Source organism: Oncorhynchus tshawytscha, linkage group LG25 (genome assembly GCF_018296145.1).
Source record: "Oncorhynchus tshawytscha isolate Ot180627B linkage group LG25, Otsh_v2.0, whole genome shotgun sequence".
Classification (NCBI taxonomy): Eukaryota; Metazoa; Chordata; class Actinopteri; order Salmoniformes; family Salmonidae; genus Oncorhynchus; species Oncorhynchus tshawytscha.
The window spans coordinates 26,094,179-26,110,049 of record NC_056453.1 but is presented as its reverse complement, the minus strand read 5'-3'; the positions used below and the strand labels follow the sequence as shown (position 1 = coordinate 26,110,049).

The following is a 15,871-nucleotide window of genomic DNA, read 5'->3' as shown; positions in this document are numbered from 1 at the left end:
TGGTGGAAAACGCTGTCGCTCCAGAACCTCCCATATGTATTACATTGAATTGAGATCTGGTGACTGAGCCAGCCATGGCATATGGTTTGCACTGTTTTCATGCTCATCAAACCATTCAGTGACCACTTGTACCCTGTGGATGGAAGCATTGTCATCCTATGGGTGCATAGACATGGTAGACAAAATAATGACCTGCTCAGCATTTTTATACATGACCCTAAGCAGTATGGAATTTTAATTGCTTAATTAACTTAGGAGCCACAACTGTGTGGAAGCACCTGCTTTCAATATACATTGTCTTCCTCATTTACTCAAGTGTTTCCATTAATTTGGGAGTTACCTGTACCTCTATCTGTCAGACATGTTGGATCGTCTGACCTTGTTTGACAGTCATGATCCACCTCTACGCAGACGACACCATTCTATATACTTTCGGCCCGTCATTGGACACTGTGCTATCTAACCTCCAAACGAGCTTCAATGCCATACAACACTCCTTCCGTGGCCTCCAACTGCTCTTAAACGCTAGTAAAACCAAATGCATGCTTTTCAACCGCTCGCTGCCTGCACCCGCATGCCCGACTAGCATCACCACCCTGGATGGTTCCGACCTTGAATATGTGGACATCTATAAGTACCTAGGTGTCTGGCTAGACTGCAAACTCTCCTTCCAGACTCATATCAAACATCTCCAATCGAAAATCAAATCAAGAGTCGGCTTTCTATTCCGCAACAAAGCCTCCTTCACTCACGCCGCCAAGCTTACCGTAGTAAAACTGACTATCCTACCGATCCTCGACTTCAGCGATGTCATCTACAAAATGGCTTCCAACACTCTACTCAGCAAACTGGATGCAGTCTATCACAGTGCCATCCGTTTTGTCACTAAAGCACCTTATACCACCCACCACTGCGACTTGTATGCTCTAGTCGGCTGGCCCTCGCTACATATTCGTCGCCAGACCCACTGGCTCCAGGTCATCTACAAGTCCATGCTAGGTAAAGCTCCGCCTTATCTCAGTTCACTGGTCACGATGGCAACACCCATCCGTAGCACGCGCTCCAGCAGGTGTATCTCACTGATCATCCCTAAAGCCAACACCTCATTTGGCCGCCTTTCGTTCCAGTACTCTGCTGCCTGTGACTGGAACAAATTGCAAAAATCGCTGAAGTTGGAGACTTTTATCTCCCTCACCAACTTCAAACATCAGCTATCTGAGCAGCTAACCGATCGCTGCAGCTGTACATAGTCTATTGGTAAATAGCCCACCCATTTTCACCTACCTCATCCCCATACTGTTTTTATTTATTTACTTTTCTGCTCTTTTGCACACCAATATCTCTACCTGTACATGACCATCTGATCATTTATCACTAAAACCCTTTCTATGAGGAGCTGAGGGTTTGTTGTTTTAGTTTTTTGGCAGAAACCTATGTATGAGTGAGGGAATCCCAGTTGTTTCACGGTTCACTCACCTGCAACTCCAAACCTTAAAACCTCTGAACCCATTCTACTTCAGGTGATATCAATGTTCTGTATGTAATTGCTCAATTTCTCCGCTATTTCCGCACAGCAATCCCATGACCCTGTATCAGACAATTGGGTTTAGATACCCGAGCGAAGTTGGGGGAATAAATCTGAAAAGCGAAACATCCAATCTCCTGAGGCGTTTTCTACATCAATTCTGATAAACAGTCAGCTACAGCTAGCAACATTCACACGGAGAACGGTTGCACATTAGTAATAATAGCCTGTTACGAATTCATTTAAGGTTAATTTGGTTATCAAAGGAAAACCAGTGGAGCATAACGTGTATTCTATTCTCTTGAAAAAGCAACAGCCTCTGGGTTGGTTCCTGCATGTTGGAGCTTCGTACAGACCATTTTCACCACTCAATTGTTATCAGAAAGCCAGCCAGCTCACTGAAAGAGAGACTGGATGTGTCGCAAATGGCACGCTATTTTCCCATGTAGTGCACTACTTTTGACCAGGAAACATAGGGTGCCATTTGGGATGCAAACACTGTCTCCATAGAAAGTAGTCAAAGTCTGTACTCTGCATGGTGACGTTCAAGCAATAAATCAAGTGTTGATGACACCACTCTCTTGTAAAAAACCCTACTTTGTCTCTCAGAGTGAAAGGTTGGAACCGGAATCTCATTATGTTGACTGTCTGGTTGGTGGAGAGGTGGAGGCTGTTGAAAGTACTTGGAGCCTGTCAAGTCCATCCATCACCTCAGTGTCACTGCAGCATCACTGTCGAAACACAACTCATCTACAATTGTGTTGCTACAACTAAACCTTCACTATGAGTTAATGTAGGTCAGAAAGTATTGTACATTTGTAGATGTTTTTGTGCCTTTAGTACGAGTTAAGTTGCAAAGTAAAATAATTTATTTAGAATGACTTTGCTATTGGTTTTATACAGAGTGATTAAACAGTGCAGGACTTGTCTAGAAGGAGCAATGGAGTCAATTGAACCTGTTCGTAGGAGTCAGTATATGTTTAAGTGGATTTATTGTCAATATGTATTACTTTTTTGTTTCATTGGGTTATCAGTGGGTTCTTATACAATGAACGGCTGCGTCCCAAATCATACCCATTTCCTATACAACATACTTTTTTGACCAGGGCCCATAGCAGTGCATTATAAAGGGAATATGGCGCCATTTGGGACGCACACAACACAAAGACTGTTCTACAAGAAGCTGTGTTAGAATGAGAAACCCGCAGTGTGCTATTAATAGGCTTGATAATGATTTGCTTACAAAACACAGCAGTGGGATTACCATGCGTTACATACACTGACTACCCCTCCACTCCTCTGCTAATGTTGACACTACCAAAATGAGCAAACACTCCTGTTACAGGTAAATGCAGTTGGGTGTTTGTGTGTCACTAGGGCTGTCACAGACGTCATAGTCCACTGCACAACTTTACAGCATGGCGATAACACCAATCTCCCAAAGCCCCTTTAATACCTGCCATTCAGTACAAAATCATATATCTTGGCAGTGGGAGGAGAGGACTGTTATCTAGGCTAGGTTTTGGAGTTATGTATCCATTGACAGTGGATATGTTGACCCAAATATGTTAGTCTTTTGGGATTCAGGTCACCACGCCAGTGTTTTCCATTGATGATACTATTGCTATAACTGCAATTAGGTGAATGGATGGTCTGTGTCAATTAAGCTACGCTCTTTTGTCTTTTCTCATCCTCGTTATCTTTACAGGGAAATTGCTTTCACTAACATTTGTGACTTTAAAGCATTTTCACTGTTTTTCCTTGCTCGGTTGTGCTTAAATCACCTCCACTCTTCTCAAAGACATCTTGCCTGAAACAAGTCAATAAGTGTTTGTTTTTTACGTTTAGAAATACAAATCCTATGCATTATTATTAACCTTCTTGACTTAGTGTCAGCCAGAGGTATCCATCTACAACAGGGGTATTCCGGTCTCACCCTACGAGGTCCAGAGTCTGCTGGTTTTTGTTCTACCTGATAATTAAATGCACCCACCTGGTGTCCCAGGTCTAAATCCGTCCCTGATTTAGAGGGGAAGAATGAAGAAACTCAGTGAAACTGGCTTTGGGATCCAGATTTTAATTTAAGGGATCTACAGTATGTGAGGTTATTCACAGTAGGATGTTTTTATTTCCCCAATGCCACTGTGCTTCTGCTTGCTCTTTGGAGTCTAGGTCAGGTTACTGTAAATCACTTTGTGACAAACTGCTAATGTAAAAAAGGCTTTATAAATACATTTTATTGGCCTCCCGAGTGACGCAGCGGTCTAAGGCATCAGTACAGACTCAGGTTCGATCCCAGTCTGTCACAACCGGCCGTGACCGGGAGTCCCATAGGGTGGTGCACAATTGGACCAGCATAGTCCTGCTTTGGGTTTGGGTTTGGCCGGGGGAGCTTTACTTGGCTCATCGCGCTCTAGTGACTCCTTGTGGCATGCCGGGCACCTGCAGGCTGACTTCGGTCATTAGTTGAACAGTGTTTCCTCCGAACACATTGGTGCTGCTGGCTTCCGGATTAAGCGGGCAGGTGTTAAGAAGAGCGGTTTGGCGGGTCATGTTTGGGAGGAGGCAAGACTCGACCTTCACCTCTCCCGAGCCCGTTGGGGAGTTTTAGCGATGAGACGATCATAATTGGATCGCAATTGGATATCACAAAATTGGTGGTAAAAAGGGGGTATAAAATGATGTATATATCAATTTTATTGATTGAGGGAGTTAGGGTGGGTAAATAGGCATATACAATGCCTTCAGAAAGTATTTACACCCCTTGACCTTTTCCACATTTTGTTGTGTTTCAGCCTAAATTTAAGCCTGATTAAATTGAGATATTGTGTCACTGATCTACACACAATACCCCATACGTATCAAATTAGAATGATGTTTTTAGAAATGTTTATAAAATGTAATAAAAAAGCTGAAATGTCTTGAGTCAATAAGTATTCAACCCCTTTGTTATTTTCAAGCCTAAATAAGTTCAAGAATAAACATTTGCATGACAATTCATTGGGAGGTTGATCCAATGCGAAGAAGGGCACCTATTGGTAGATGGGCAACAAAAAAAGCAGACATATAATATCCCTTTGAGCATGGTGAACTTATTAATTACGCTTCGGGTGGTGTCCCAATACACGCAGTCACTACAAAGATACAGGCATTCTTCCTAACTCAGTTGCCAGAGAGGAAGGAAACCACTCAGGGAAATCACTATTAGGCCAATGGTGATTTTGAAACAGTTACAGAGTTTAATGGCTGTGCTAGGAGAAAACTGAGGAATTGATCAACATTGTAGTGACTCTACAATACTAACTTCATGAGTGAGGGAAAATAAGGAAGCCTGTACAGAAGAAAAAAAAACATTCCAAAACATGTACAGTGCCTTGCGAAAGTATTCGGCCCCCTTGAACTTTGCGACCTTTTGCCACATTTCAGGCTTCAAACATAAAGATATGTTCAGAGATCCTCACTGAACTTCTGGAGAGAGTTTGCTGCACTGAAAGTAAAGGGGCTGAATAATTTTGCACGCTCAATTTTCCAGTTTTTGATTTGTTAAAAAAGTTTGAAATATCCAATAAATGTCGTTCCACTTCATGATTGTGTCCCACTTGTTGTTGATTCTTCACAAAAAAATACAGTTTTATATCTTTATGTTTGAAGCCTGAAATGTGGCAAAAGGTCGCAAAGTTCAAGGGGGCCGAATACTTTCGCAAGGCACTGTATTCTGTTTGCATTAAGGCACTAATGTAATACTGCAAAAGAATGTGGCAAGGAAATGTACTTTTTGTCCTGAGTACAAAGTGCTATGTTTGGGGCAAATCCAACGCAACACATTACTGAGTACCAAGCTTCATATTTTCACATTTACAAGCATGGTGGTGGCTACATCATGTTATCAGTATGCTCGTCATTGGCAAGGATATTGTACAATCCAGGTGTGCAAAGCTCTTACCCAGACTTACCCAGAATGACTCAAAGGTGATTCTAGCATATTGACTCAGGGGGTTGGATAATTATCTAATCAAGATATATTAGTGTTTTATTTTCTATTAATACAAATTTCAAATGTTTGAATTGTTCTTCCACTTTGACATTACTTTGTGTAGGTCGTTGTAAAAAAAATACAATTAAATACATTTGTATCCCACTTTTTAACACAACAAAGTGTGGAAAAAATCAAGGGGTGTGTCACGTTCTGACCTTAGTTCCTTTTTTTATGTCTTTGTGTTAGGTTGGTCAGGGCGTGAGTCGGGGTGGGTAGTCTATGTTCTTTTTTCTATGTTGTTATATTTCTATGTGTTTGGCCTAGTATGGTTCTCAATCAGAGGCAGGTGTTGTTCGTTGTCTCTGATTGAGAATCATACTTAGGTAGCCTGTTTTCCCCATTTTGGTTGTGGGTGTTTACTTTCTGTTTAGTGTCTGTTCACCTGGCAGAACTGTTTCGTTTTCTCTTTGGTTTTTTTTTGTGTAGTGTTCAGTTTTTCAATTAAAATATGACGAACACTTACCACGCTGCATTTTGGTCCTCCTCTCCTTCCACCAATGAGAATCGTTACAGGGTGTGAATACTTTCTGAAGGCACTGTATAAGAGACAGAGGTTGGAGGACCTAGACCATACTGCATGCATTGCTCTGGGCCTATAGCCTTACTAGAGGTTAGAGCTCAGTTGGGACTGGGGTCAGGGGTTAAGGGTCAAGGCATGCTGGCTTTTATTAGGGTTTGCTCCATCATCCATCCACATTGGGTCTTAAGCAATTATACTATACTCTCACCTCATAAATGCACTCTTCAATTGATGTCACATAGCTCTCCACTGATGGTGTGTCATTCTCAATGCAATATCACAGTATCACATTGAACTCGAGTATATCACCTGTCCTCCTCGATGCACTATCACAGGGTCACATAACTCTTTACTGATGGTGTGTCATTCTCATCCTCTCTCAGCTCAAGTCTCTCTCTCTCTTCCTCCACTATATTTAACAGAAGAGGACCTCCTAAATGTGTTACTGGTATGTTATTCTCAGACTGTCTCAAACATACCCTCACCCTGTAGTCTCTCCATCCCTATAGTTATCTGAAGAGTGCCTCCTCAATGCAGTATAACAGTATCACGTAACTCTTTTCTGGTGTTGATGTGCCATTCTCAGTCTTCGCCCTGTATTCGTTTCCTCTCTTCCTCAGCTGTGGTTGTCTGAAGAGCAAGTGGCCCTGCCTCTACATTGACCCTGACTGCAGCAGGTGGTCCGGGGGTGGACGTGAGAGAAATAATATTGTGAATGAAAGGTCAGGGTGTCGGACGTACTGACCATTAGCTTTTCTCTACCCCTTTCTGCTGAGTCATTGCATTTGACATTTTAGTCATGTAGCAGATGCTCTTATCCACAACGACTGAGCAATTAGGGTTAAGTGCCTTGCTCAAGGGCACATCGACCGATTTTTCACCTAGTCCGCAGTTGAAGGAAGAACCCTACAGTAGAGGCCTGCATTGTAGTTCCTCCTCTCTGTAATCTCTTAGTTATCACCAGACCGTTATCATCCATGTTAACCAAGGCTGTTGGCTATAGAAGCTTGATTCTAATTTCAGGGAGCTACACTGTGATGACCCGCGGGGCTTATGTGTTTGCGTTGTGCCGTTTTGTTTTCGATTGTTGATATTGTTTGTCTTCCTGTGTTGTTTAATTCTCTTTGTATTTGTCTGTATTTGTATTGTCTTTTGTATGCTTAATGATACTGTATGTGTTAATGTACACAGAGCCACAAACAAAATGTCGACATGGGAATAGTAAAGTAATTCTCTTATCTTATGTAAGCATTGGTTGGATGGACTATAGGCTAACCTTACATGAACCGGCCCATAGCTATAACATGAATAATACTAGCATGTAAGCTTTGGATGTTGTCTTAAACTGTATTGGAAGTCTGGTGCTAGCTACTGTATATGTAGAATGAAAGTCGTGTGATAAAGACTCAATGTAACCTTCCATAAACCGGCATGTAGCTTTAATATATAAATACAAATTCCTGTAAGTATTGCTATGTGAGAGTCTGGCATGAAAGACCTTGTAAACCTTACATAAACCGGACCGTAGCTATAACATTATTAATAATATTGGAGTTGCTTTAAGCTGTAATCCTGCTGGCACACAAAGGTTATCTGAAGCGCAAAATAAACAGCATTTGGGGCAGAGTGGAGAATGAGAGAACCATAGGTTAATGAGTGTTCTTAGAAGATCAGCTCCTCCCTCTGTGTGTGTTCTGTGTGTTACCTTCGTGGGCTAATCCCCCTATGGGTGTAATGACACACACACACACGCACACTAAAGCGGCTGAGTTAATGGAGCTTGTACGGTGCTGCTGTCAGCAGCCTCTATTTTCAGTTTGAGCTGAATGAACACAACACCTCCCAGTGTTTCACACTCACATCTGGGCAGTGTTGTTGAGACAACCATCCAACCAGACAGGCTTTAAGTGGTACTGTAGTAGTTACTGTAGCAGTACTGCAGTAAGCCTTAGTAAGGTACTGTAGTAGTTACTGTAGTGGTACTGCAGTAAGCCTAGTAAGGTACTGTAGTAGTTACTGTAGCGGTACTGCAGTAAGCCTTAGTAAGGTACTGCAGTAGTTACTGTAGCGGTACTGCAGTAAGCCTTAGTAAGGTACTATAGTAGTTACTGTAGCGGTACTGCAGTAAGCCTTAGTAAGGTGCTGTAGTAGTTACTGTAGCGGTACTGCAGTAAGCCTTAGTAAGGTACTGTAGTAGTTACTGTAGCGGTACTGCAGTAGGCCTAGTAAGGTACTGCAGTAGCTACTGTAGTGGTACTGCAGTAGGCCTAGTAAGGTACTGCAGTAGTTACTGTAGTGGTACTGCAGTAAGTCTAGTAAAGTACTGCAGTAGCCTACCTGGTTAAATAAAGGTGAAATTAAAAATTAAAAATTAAAAAAGCCTAGTAAAGTACTACACTAGACCTAGTAATGTACTGCAGTAGTTACTGTAGCGATACTGCAGTAAGCCTAGTAAAGTACTGCAGTAGGCCTAGTAATGTATTGCAGTAGTTACTGTAGCGGTACTGCAGTAAGCCTAGTAATGTACTGCAGTAGTTACTGTAGCAGTACTGCAGTAGGCCTAGTTAGGTACTGCAGTAGTTACTGTAGTGGGCATACTGTTTTGTCCACTAGTGTGCCCAAGTGAATAAGGAGTTGTTTTTTTGTCCTTCATCCATAGCATGTTGCAGAACAAATACCATTACAATATAAAATGCTCATTATTTTTATATGTTTATTTATCCAGGAAGTCCCAACTCAGGTCAGAGAGATATTGTGCTGCTTGGTTCATGGCAATGTGAATTCTGTGAATACAATGTGAATTCTGTGAATACAATGTGAATTCTGTGAATACAATGTGAATTCTGTGAATACAATGTGAATTCTTGAATACTGTGTAACCTTGAATCAATAAAGGTGAATACTGTAGATGACAATGGTGTGTTTACAGTAAAAGGAAATGCTTGTTGTCGTAGCGACCTTGAGGGCTTGGCAAGGTGTCTCTGCAAGTGCAGGGCCTTCGGTGTAAATGTGTGATTTATAGCGACAGTCTCCAAACTTGCACTCCATGGAACATGCATTCCTGAACTGTACTGGGGCATTGCACAACTCAAAGGGCATGCCATTGAATTCAAACACACCAAAAAGGGGTGGGTTTATACAGGTGAGTGTGAATGACTGATAGACATTATTGTAACACCCTGCTATCAACACCTTTTCTCATTGTTTATCATTCATGAATCGTTCATGTACATTCATTCATTCATATGGATATTAATTTCATATTTACATCTCATCTGTTTGCACAAAGCCTAGCTTGTGTCTGAATGGACTGTCATATTTAAAATGAGCCTTTCTCTTTCATATGCAAACATTGAATTAGAATCTAAATTAATACATTTTGCAGGAAATGTTCTTTTTGATAATATTTCTAAAGCCCTGGCTTTACAAAGACTGTCTGAGGGGAATAGAAATGACGTCTTTGATTTAATGTCTTGGTCTGTTTCACTCACACTACCACAATACCACACAACACACTACCACATTCTCACACACACACACTATACACCACCACACTACACACTACCACATTCTCTCACACACACTACACACTACCACATTCTCTCACACACACTACCACACTACCACAATACCACACTACCACATTCTCACACACACACTACACACTACCACACTCTCTCACACACACTACCACAATACCGCACTACACAATACACACTACACACTACCGCATTCTCTCACACACACTACACACTACCACATTCTCTCACACACACTACACACTACCACATTCTCTCACACACACTACACACTACCACATTCTCTCACACACACTACCACACTACCACATTCTCACACACACACTATACACCACCACACTACACACTACCACATTCTCTCACACACACTACACACTACCACATTCTCTCACACACACTACACACTACCACATTCTCTCACACACACTACCACACTACCACAATACCACACTACCACATTCTCACACACACACTACACACTACCACACTCTCTCACACACACTACCACAATACCGCACTACACAATACACACTACACACTACCACATTCTCTCACACACACTACACACGACCACATTCTCACACTACACACTACCACATTCTCTCACACACACTACACACTACCACACTACCACATTCTCTCACACACACTACAAACTACCACACTACACACTACCACATTCTAACACACACACTACACACTACCACACTGCCACATTCTCACACTACACACTACCACATTCTCACACACTCACTACACACTACCACATTCACACACTACACACTACCACATTCTCACACACACACTACACACTACCACACTACACACCACCACACCACCACATTTTAACACACACTACCACACTACCACATTCTCACACACATGACCACATTCTCACACACACACTACACACTACCACACTACCCCATTCTCACACACACCACACTACCACACTACCACATTCTCACACTACCACATTCTCACACACACACTACACACTACCACATTCTTACACACACACTACATACTACCACATTCTTACACACACACTACACACTACCACATTCTCACATACACACTACACACTACCACATTCTCACACGTACACTACACACTACAACACTAACACACTACTCACAGAGACTGTCTCAAATATATAGTGCACAGCTACCTGCATCCGTATATAGATATTTATTTATAAGCTTATTTGCCGAGTGGATTTGCCAACTGCCATCCATCGTGCCGTCACTCTGCCTGGCTGGTAAGGGCCTTCCTAGCTGCCACACGGAGCCTGTACTGCTGTACTGTAGTAGAGCTGCAGTCCCAGGGACTACACTGCTGCTAGTGTAGGTTTCCCACACTGTATATTTTTTACTAGTATCTGGTTATCCTCAATGTAGACTCAATGTGCGTGTTTGTGCGTATTTCAAGTTTTATTAGTCGTATATACAGGATACACATGGTGTACACCGTCCAATGAAATGCTTTGCTTGAAGGTTCCTTCTGGACAATGCAACAACAATAAGAAATAATAAAAGATAAGAATACGAACAAAAGATCAATGACTCAGTAGAATAGAATAAATGTTTTAACATAATTATATTACAGGAAGGTACAATTTATTGCCCAATATTTATAGTTGTTTTGGGGAAGTTGTGATTCGGGGCAAGTGTTTAAATTGTGTAGTATTTAGCAATAATGCACTTCACAAAATTTACTTCCAAAGTTGTGGCAAAATGGCCAAGGACAACAAAGTCAAGGTATTAGAGTGGCCATCACAAAGCCCTGACCTCAACCCAATAGAAGATTTGTGGGCAGAACTGAAAAAGTGTGTGCGAGCAAGGAGGCCAACAAACCTGACTCAGTTCCACCAGCTCCGTCAGGAGGAATGGGCCAAAATTCACCCAACTAATTGTGGGAAGCTTGTGGAAGGCTACCCAAAATGTTTGACCCAAGTTAAACAATTTAAAGGCAATGCTACCAAATACTAATTGAGTGTATGTAAATTTCTGACCCACTGGGAATGTGATGAAAAAATAAAAAATAAATAATTCTCTCTCTTATTATTCTGACATTTCACGTTTAAAATAAATATGTTATCCTAACTGACCTTAAACAGGGATTTTTGACTAGGATTAAATGTCAGAATTGCGAAAAACTGAGTTTAAATGTATTTGGCTAAGGGTTATGTAAACTTCCAACTTCAACTGTATCTCTTTGGGTGTGTGTGTGAGTGAGTGAGTGAGTGAGTGAGTGAGTGAGTGAGTGAGTGAGTGAGTGCATTTATGCTAAGGTGCAGAGTGTCAGTGCAGTTGGTCAGTCCAGTTCAAGTGTTCAGTAGTCTGATGGTATCAGACTTCATGCTCCGATACTGTCTGCCAGTAAGGGAGAGAACAGCTTGTGGCTGGGCTGTGTGGGATCCCTGATTATGCTGCAGGCCTTACTATCGAGTAGATGTCCTGAATGGGTGGGAACACGGCCCTAGTGATGTACTGGGCTGTCTTCACCACCCGCTGGAGGGCCTTGCGGTCATGGACGGAGCAATTCCCATACCAGGCCATGATGCAACCGGTCTGGACACTTTCGATGATGGAGAGGTAGTATTTAGGGAGGACCTGGGGCGGCATGCTGAATTTCTTCAGCCGCGTTAGGAAGTAGAGGCACTGTTGCTCCCTCTTGACAATGGTGGTGGTGGTGTTGGTCCATGTCAAGTCCTCAGTGATCTGGACACTGAGGAACTTAAAACTACTGTGCGTGTGTGTGGTATGTGTATCTCTTACCCAATGCTGAGTCATTAATTGCTCTAAACACTACCCTACATGCAGGACTGTTCTCAATAGTATAGTACTGTATATCATGGTGCTGGTGGGGCGTCTCTGTGAGTGAGTCCTCTCCCACTCCTCTCCTGGCTGTGACTCAGTAGGGCTTCTTGTCACTGTGGCCTCTGTGCTGCCTGGCTCTGTGCTGCCTGGCTCTGTGCTGCCTGGCTCTGTGCTGCCTGGCTCTGTGCTGCCTGGCTCTGTTACTTCCTCCGTTCTGCTGGTTGAACTAAGTCGTGTTAGTAAACTTCCTCTTCCATACTGTACTGTACACTGACAGTGGCATTCAGTAGACTGGTATACTGTATCTTGTATCACTCCTCAGCCCTCTGTGTTCTCCTGATTTGAACCCTGAGCCAACTCAACAGTGCTGAGTTGTTCTTGCTGTACTCCAGTTGTTGTGAGGCATCGTCAGAGGGGCAGATGTTTCAACCGCCTCTTGACATGCAGCCTGGCCCAGTTGGGGCATATTCTCTGTCTGTATGTATACTACAGACAGTAGCCTGGCCCAGTTGGGGCATATTTTCTGTCTGCATGTATACTACAGACAGTAGCTTCAACCTATCATGACAGAAAAAAGGGTGAACAGTCACAGTATCTTAAGGGCATGCCATTTAGTTATATTTTCCTAAATGTTTCTGTTGAACCAAGTCTTCAGTATTGGGTAATAGACAGACAATGTGATAAGCTAGGTATATGGCTGAGAATGGTGGAGTTATTTTGCATAATTGTCCAACACCAGCCATTTAGGGGAGTGAGAGCCCACACTCAGTGGAGCGAGAGAAAAGCTGCTTAGAATATGTCATGGGATTCCAGCTAAGCTAGCCTATTAAATTAACACCTGTTTAGAATGGGGATCAGATTTCTCTTGAACTGCATTGTCTTACGTCAGATGGCGTCTCTCAACCGAACTGTTCAGTTTGTCATACATTTGTGTAACAGATAAACATCTCTGTAGTGGTTATCCTATGACGTGTACATCCCTGGCTAGCGTAACATTGCATCATAACATTGCTGGTGCAGCACATGGGGATGTGTGAAACTTCCTCCTCAGCCTAAAGTGTCCCGTTTGTATCGCCTCATAAGCAAGCTTTTGAGGTGACGTGATCGGGTAAGACGCTTGAGGAGGGCATGTGTTTGTGAGGCAGAGGTTCTGCGTTTGCGGCAGGTATGGGCCGAATCGGGAGGAATTGGTACTCGCTAAGCAAGCAGCGTGACGTCCTTTACACTGGCATAACATTCAAGTTCAGAATGTGTCGCCATTACATTCGTCTATAAAACTGATCCAGTGTACACCTCACTTGAGGACGTCCGCTGTTATTCCATTATTTTCTGTTGTATTTTATTCTATTACATTCTATTCTATTCTGAGCCAAACAGATTTGTCACATCCGCCACCCCCAAATTTGTATCATTCTAACATTCTCGACACCTTTCCTGTTGTGTGGAAGTGATCTGTAGACAGGTTGGCTGTCGGAGTCGGGTGTGAATACATTCCCAAAATGGATGTATGTCATTTGCATTCTTGCTGTGATTGCGTCACTAGGCATGCTGACAGACATTTGCATTTGTCAGTGCTGTTAAGTTGATTATTCAATAGAAGTCTATGAGTATATTTGACATTCTATTCTATGTTATACTGTAAGTATCATCTTTACCTCCCGATAGTTTTAAATGCCCAAGGAATGTGGTTAGTGGATTTGGTATTGTAATGTATAGGACTAATGTATAGGAAGTGTTGGCTTGGTGTTCTGTATACTATATGACACTGTAACAATCCTGTTTCTCTTGAGCTAAAGTTGTATCTGTGACCAAACTCAAATGAGCGACTTGGATAGGCTTTGCTGCGTGTTAGTCATTTCAATGTGCCGACGCAATCTCATAAGCTCTCTCTGTCTGTCTCCCCCTCTCTCTTCTATCACCGTCTGTCTCCCCCTCTTTCTTTTCTATAATTTGGGTGTTCTGTGTCACTGTGTGTGTGTATGTTGTCTCCTTCTATATATATATGTGTGTGTGTGTGTGTGTGTGTGTGTGTGTGTGTGTGTGTGTATTCTGCTCCCAGCCCCCCTGCGGAAAGCAAAATTTGTGGAGAGCCCTCGCATTCCACAATCAGAGCTTGGCTCCCCTACACACACCTTCTGCACTGCCAAGAACCACGGCCTGGATACATACTGTCCCGGTAAGTCTGCTCTGCTCCTCAAGTCCCCACCGCTATGGCCTTGTTTGTTTTTCAATGTTTTTACTTTGGTATGTTTTATAGTACTGTCTGTCCATCTGTCCATCTCTGTGTCTGTGTCTGTGTCAGTCCGTCTATCTGCATGTGAGTGAGTGCAGATTGAATGTGTGTGTCAGAGCTAAGCAGTGTTCGGTTCTGTCTTTCACTGCATATTTTACAGGCACTGCACATCGCTAAGGTTATTAGTTGAATTGCTTTCCTGACGCTCCCCTGTTCAGCCTTTCTAGTTCGCTGACACTATTAATCCTCTCCCTCGCTTCCTCTCTCTTTACCTCTCCCTACGTCTACCACTCCCCCTCGTGCCTTCACTACCTATCTCCCTCCCTCGCTCCTCTCCCACACCTCATCTTTGGTTTCTGTTTTGATCACAGCGGACCTTTCCTCTGTAGCCCTGCAGAGAGTCCAGTTCCCTCTCTCCATCCCTCCCCAATCCATCCCTCCATCCCCCTCTTTCCCACCACGGGAGGAAAACATCAACTTGGGTCAATCAAGGATAGAGCAAATCATTTCAAATGTGTTTTTTTCTGTATCAATTTTTTTTTCATCTTTCCTGCAATCTGGTCTCTAAGTGCAGTCATTGAGAATAGCGCCATATGGCTTGGTAGTATCTCCTGACATTTGTGTTGGGATACAATCTGCCAATATGGATTTGACTCAGATGAACACTAATCAATGGATGAAGACGTGAAGAAAAGTTCGATAGTCATCTCAATATGACAAACAGAGCACTTCACACCGTCTCCATCTGCCAGGATCTCCAAAACCTTCGCTCTATGCAAGTATATTCTGATATCTGCACTCTAATGTTGTAGTGAAGAGCTTGATGTTGCGTTGAATCTGCGACATAATCTGTATCAACAAGAAAAGCCTGTCTGGTAGTAGTCAGTTAAATGTGATGAAGGCATGCTGTTAGTACTGTGTGAGAGTAGTATGGAATGATGTGAACAGGAATTCTGCTCAGTAGGGAAAAGCTAAGAAAAGATGAGCTTTGGCCTCCCACATGGAACGAATGGCAGACGCGTTAGCTTTTATCAAGAGGTCTTAGGGAACATATAACAGCCTGATTATGAGTTTAACATCTGATCTTAGGACAGAATACCAGACCATAGTTCCCGATCATTCTAATTCCTAATTCTATGGCAGTAGCCATTGAGATCCGATTAAATCATTCTAATTCCTAATTCTATGGTAGTAGC

At 42.7% G+C, this 15,871-nt stretch overlaps 1 protein-coding gene across 7 annotated transcripts in view; it reads left to right on the top strand.

Annotated features, from left to right (window-relative positions):
- Positions 1–15,871, top strand: part of tanc2b (tetratricopeptide repeat, ankyrin repeat and coiled-coil containing 2b) — a 234,479-nt gene that overhangs the window by 161,519 nt on the left and 57,089 nt on the right. For 5 of the 7 annotated variants that reach the window (XM_042306172.1, XM_042306171.1, XM_042306170.1 and 2 more), the window contains one exon: positions 14,502–14,618. The exons of the other annotated variants lie outside the window; for them this stretch is intronic. In XM_042306172.1, coding sequence (XP_042162106.1) covers positions 14,502–14,618 — 117 coding nt within the window. The remainder of the gene's footprint in view (positions 1–14,501; positions 14,619–15,871) is intronic. 7 annotated transcript variants of the gene reach the window in all.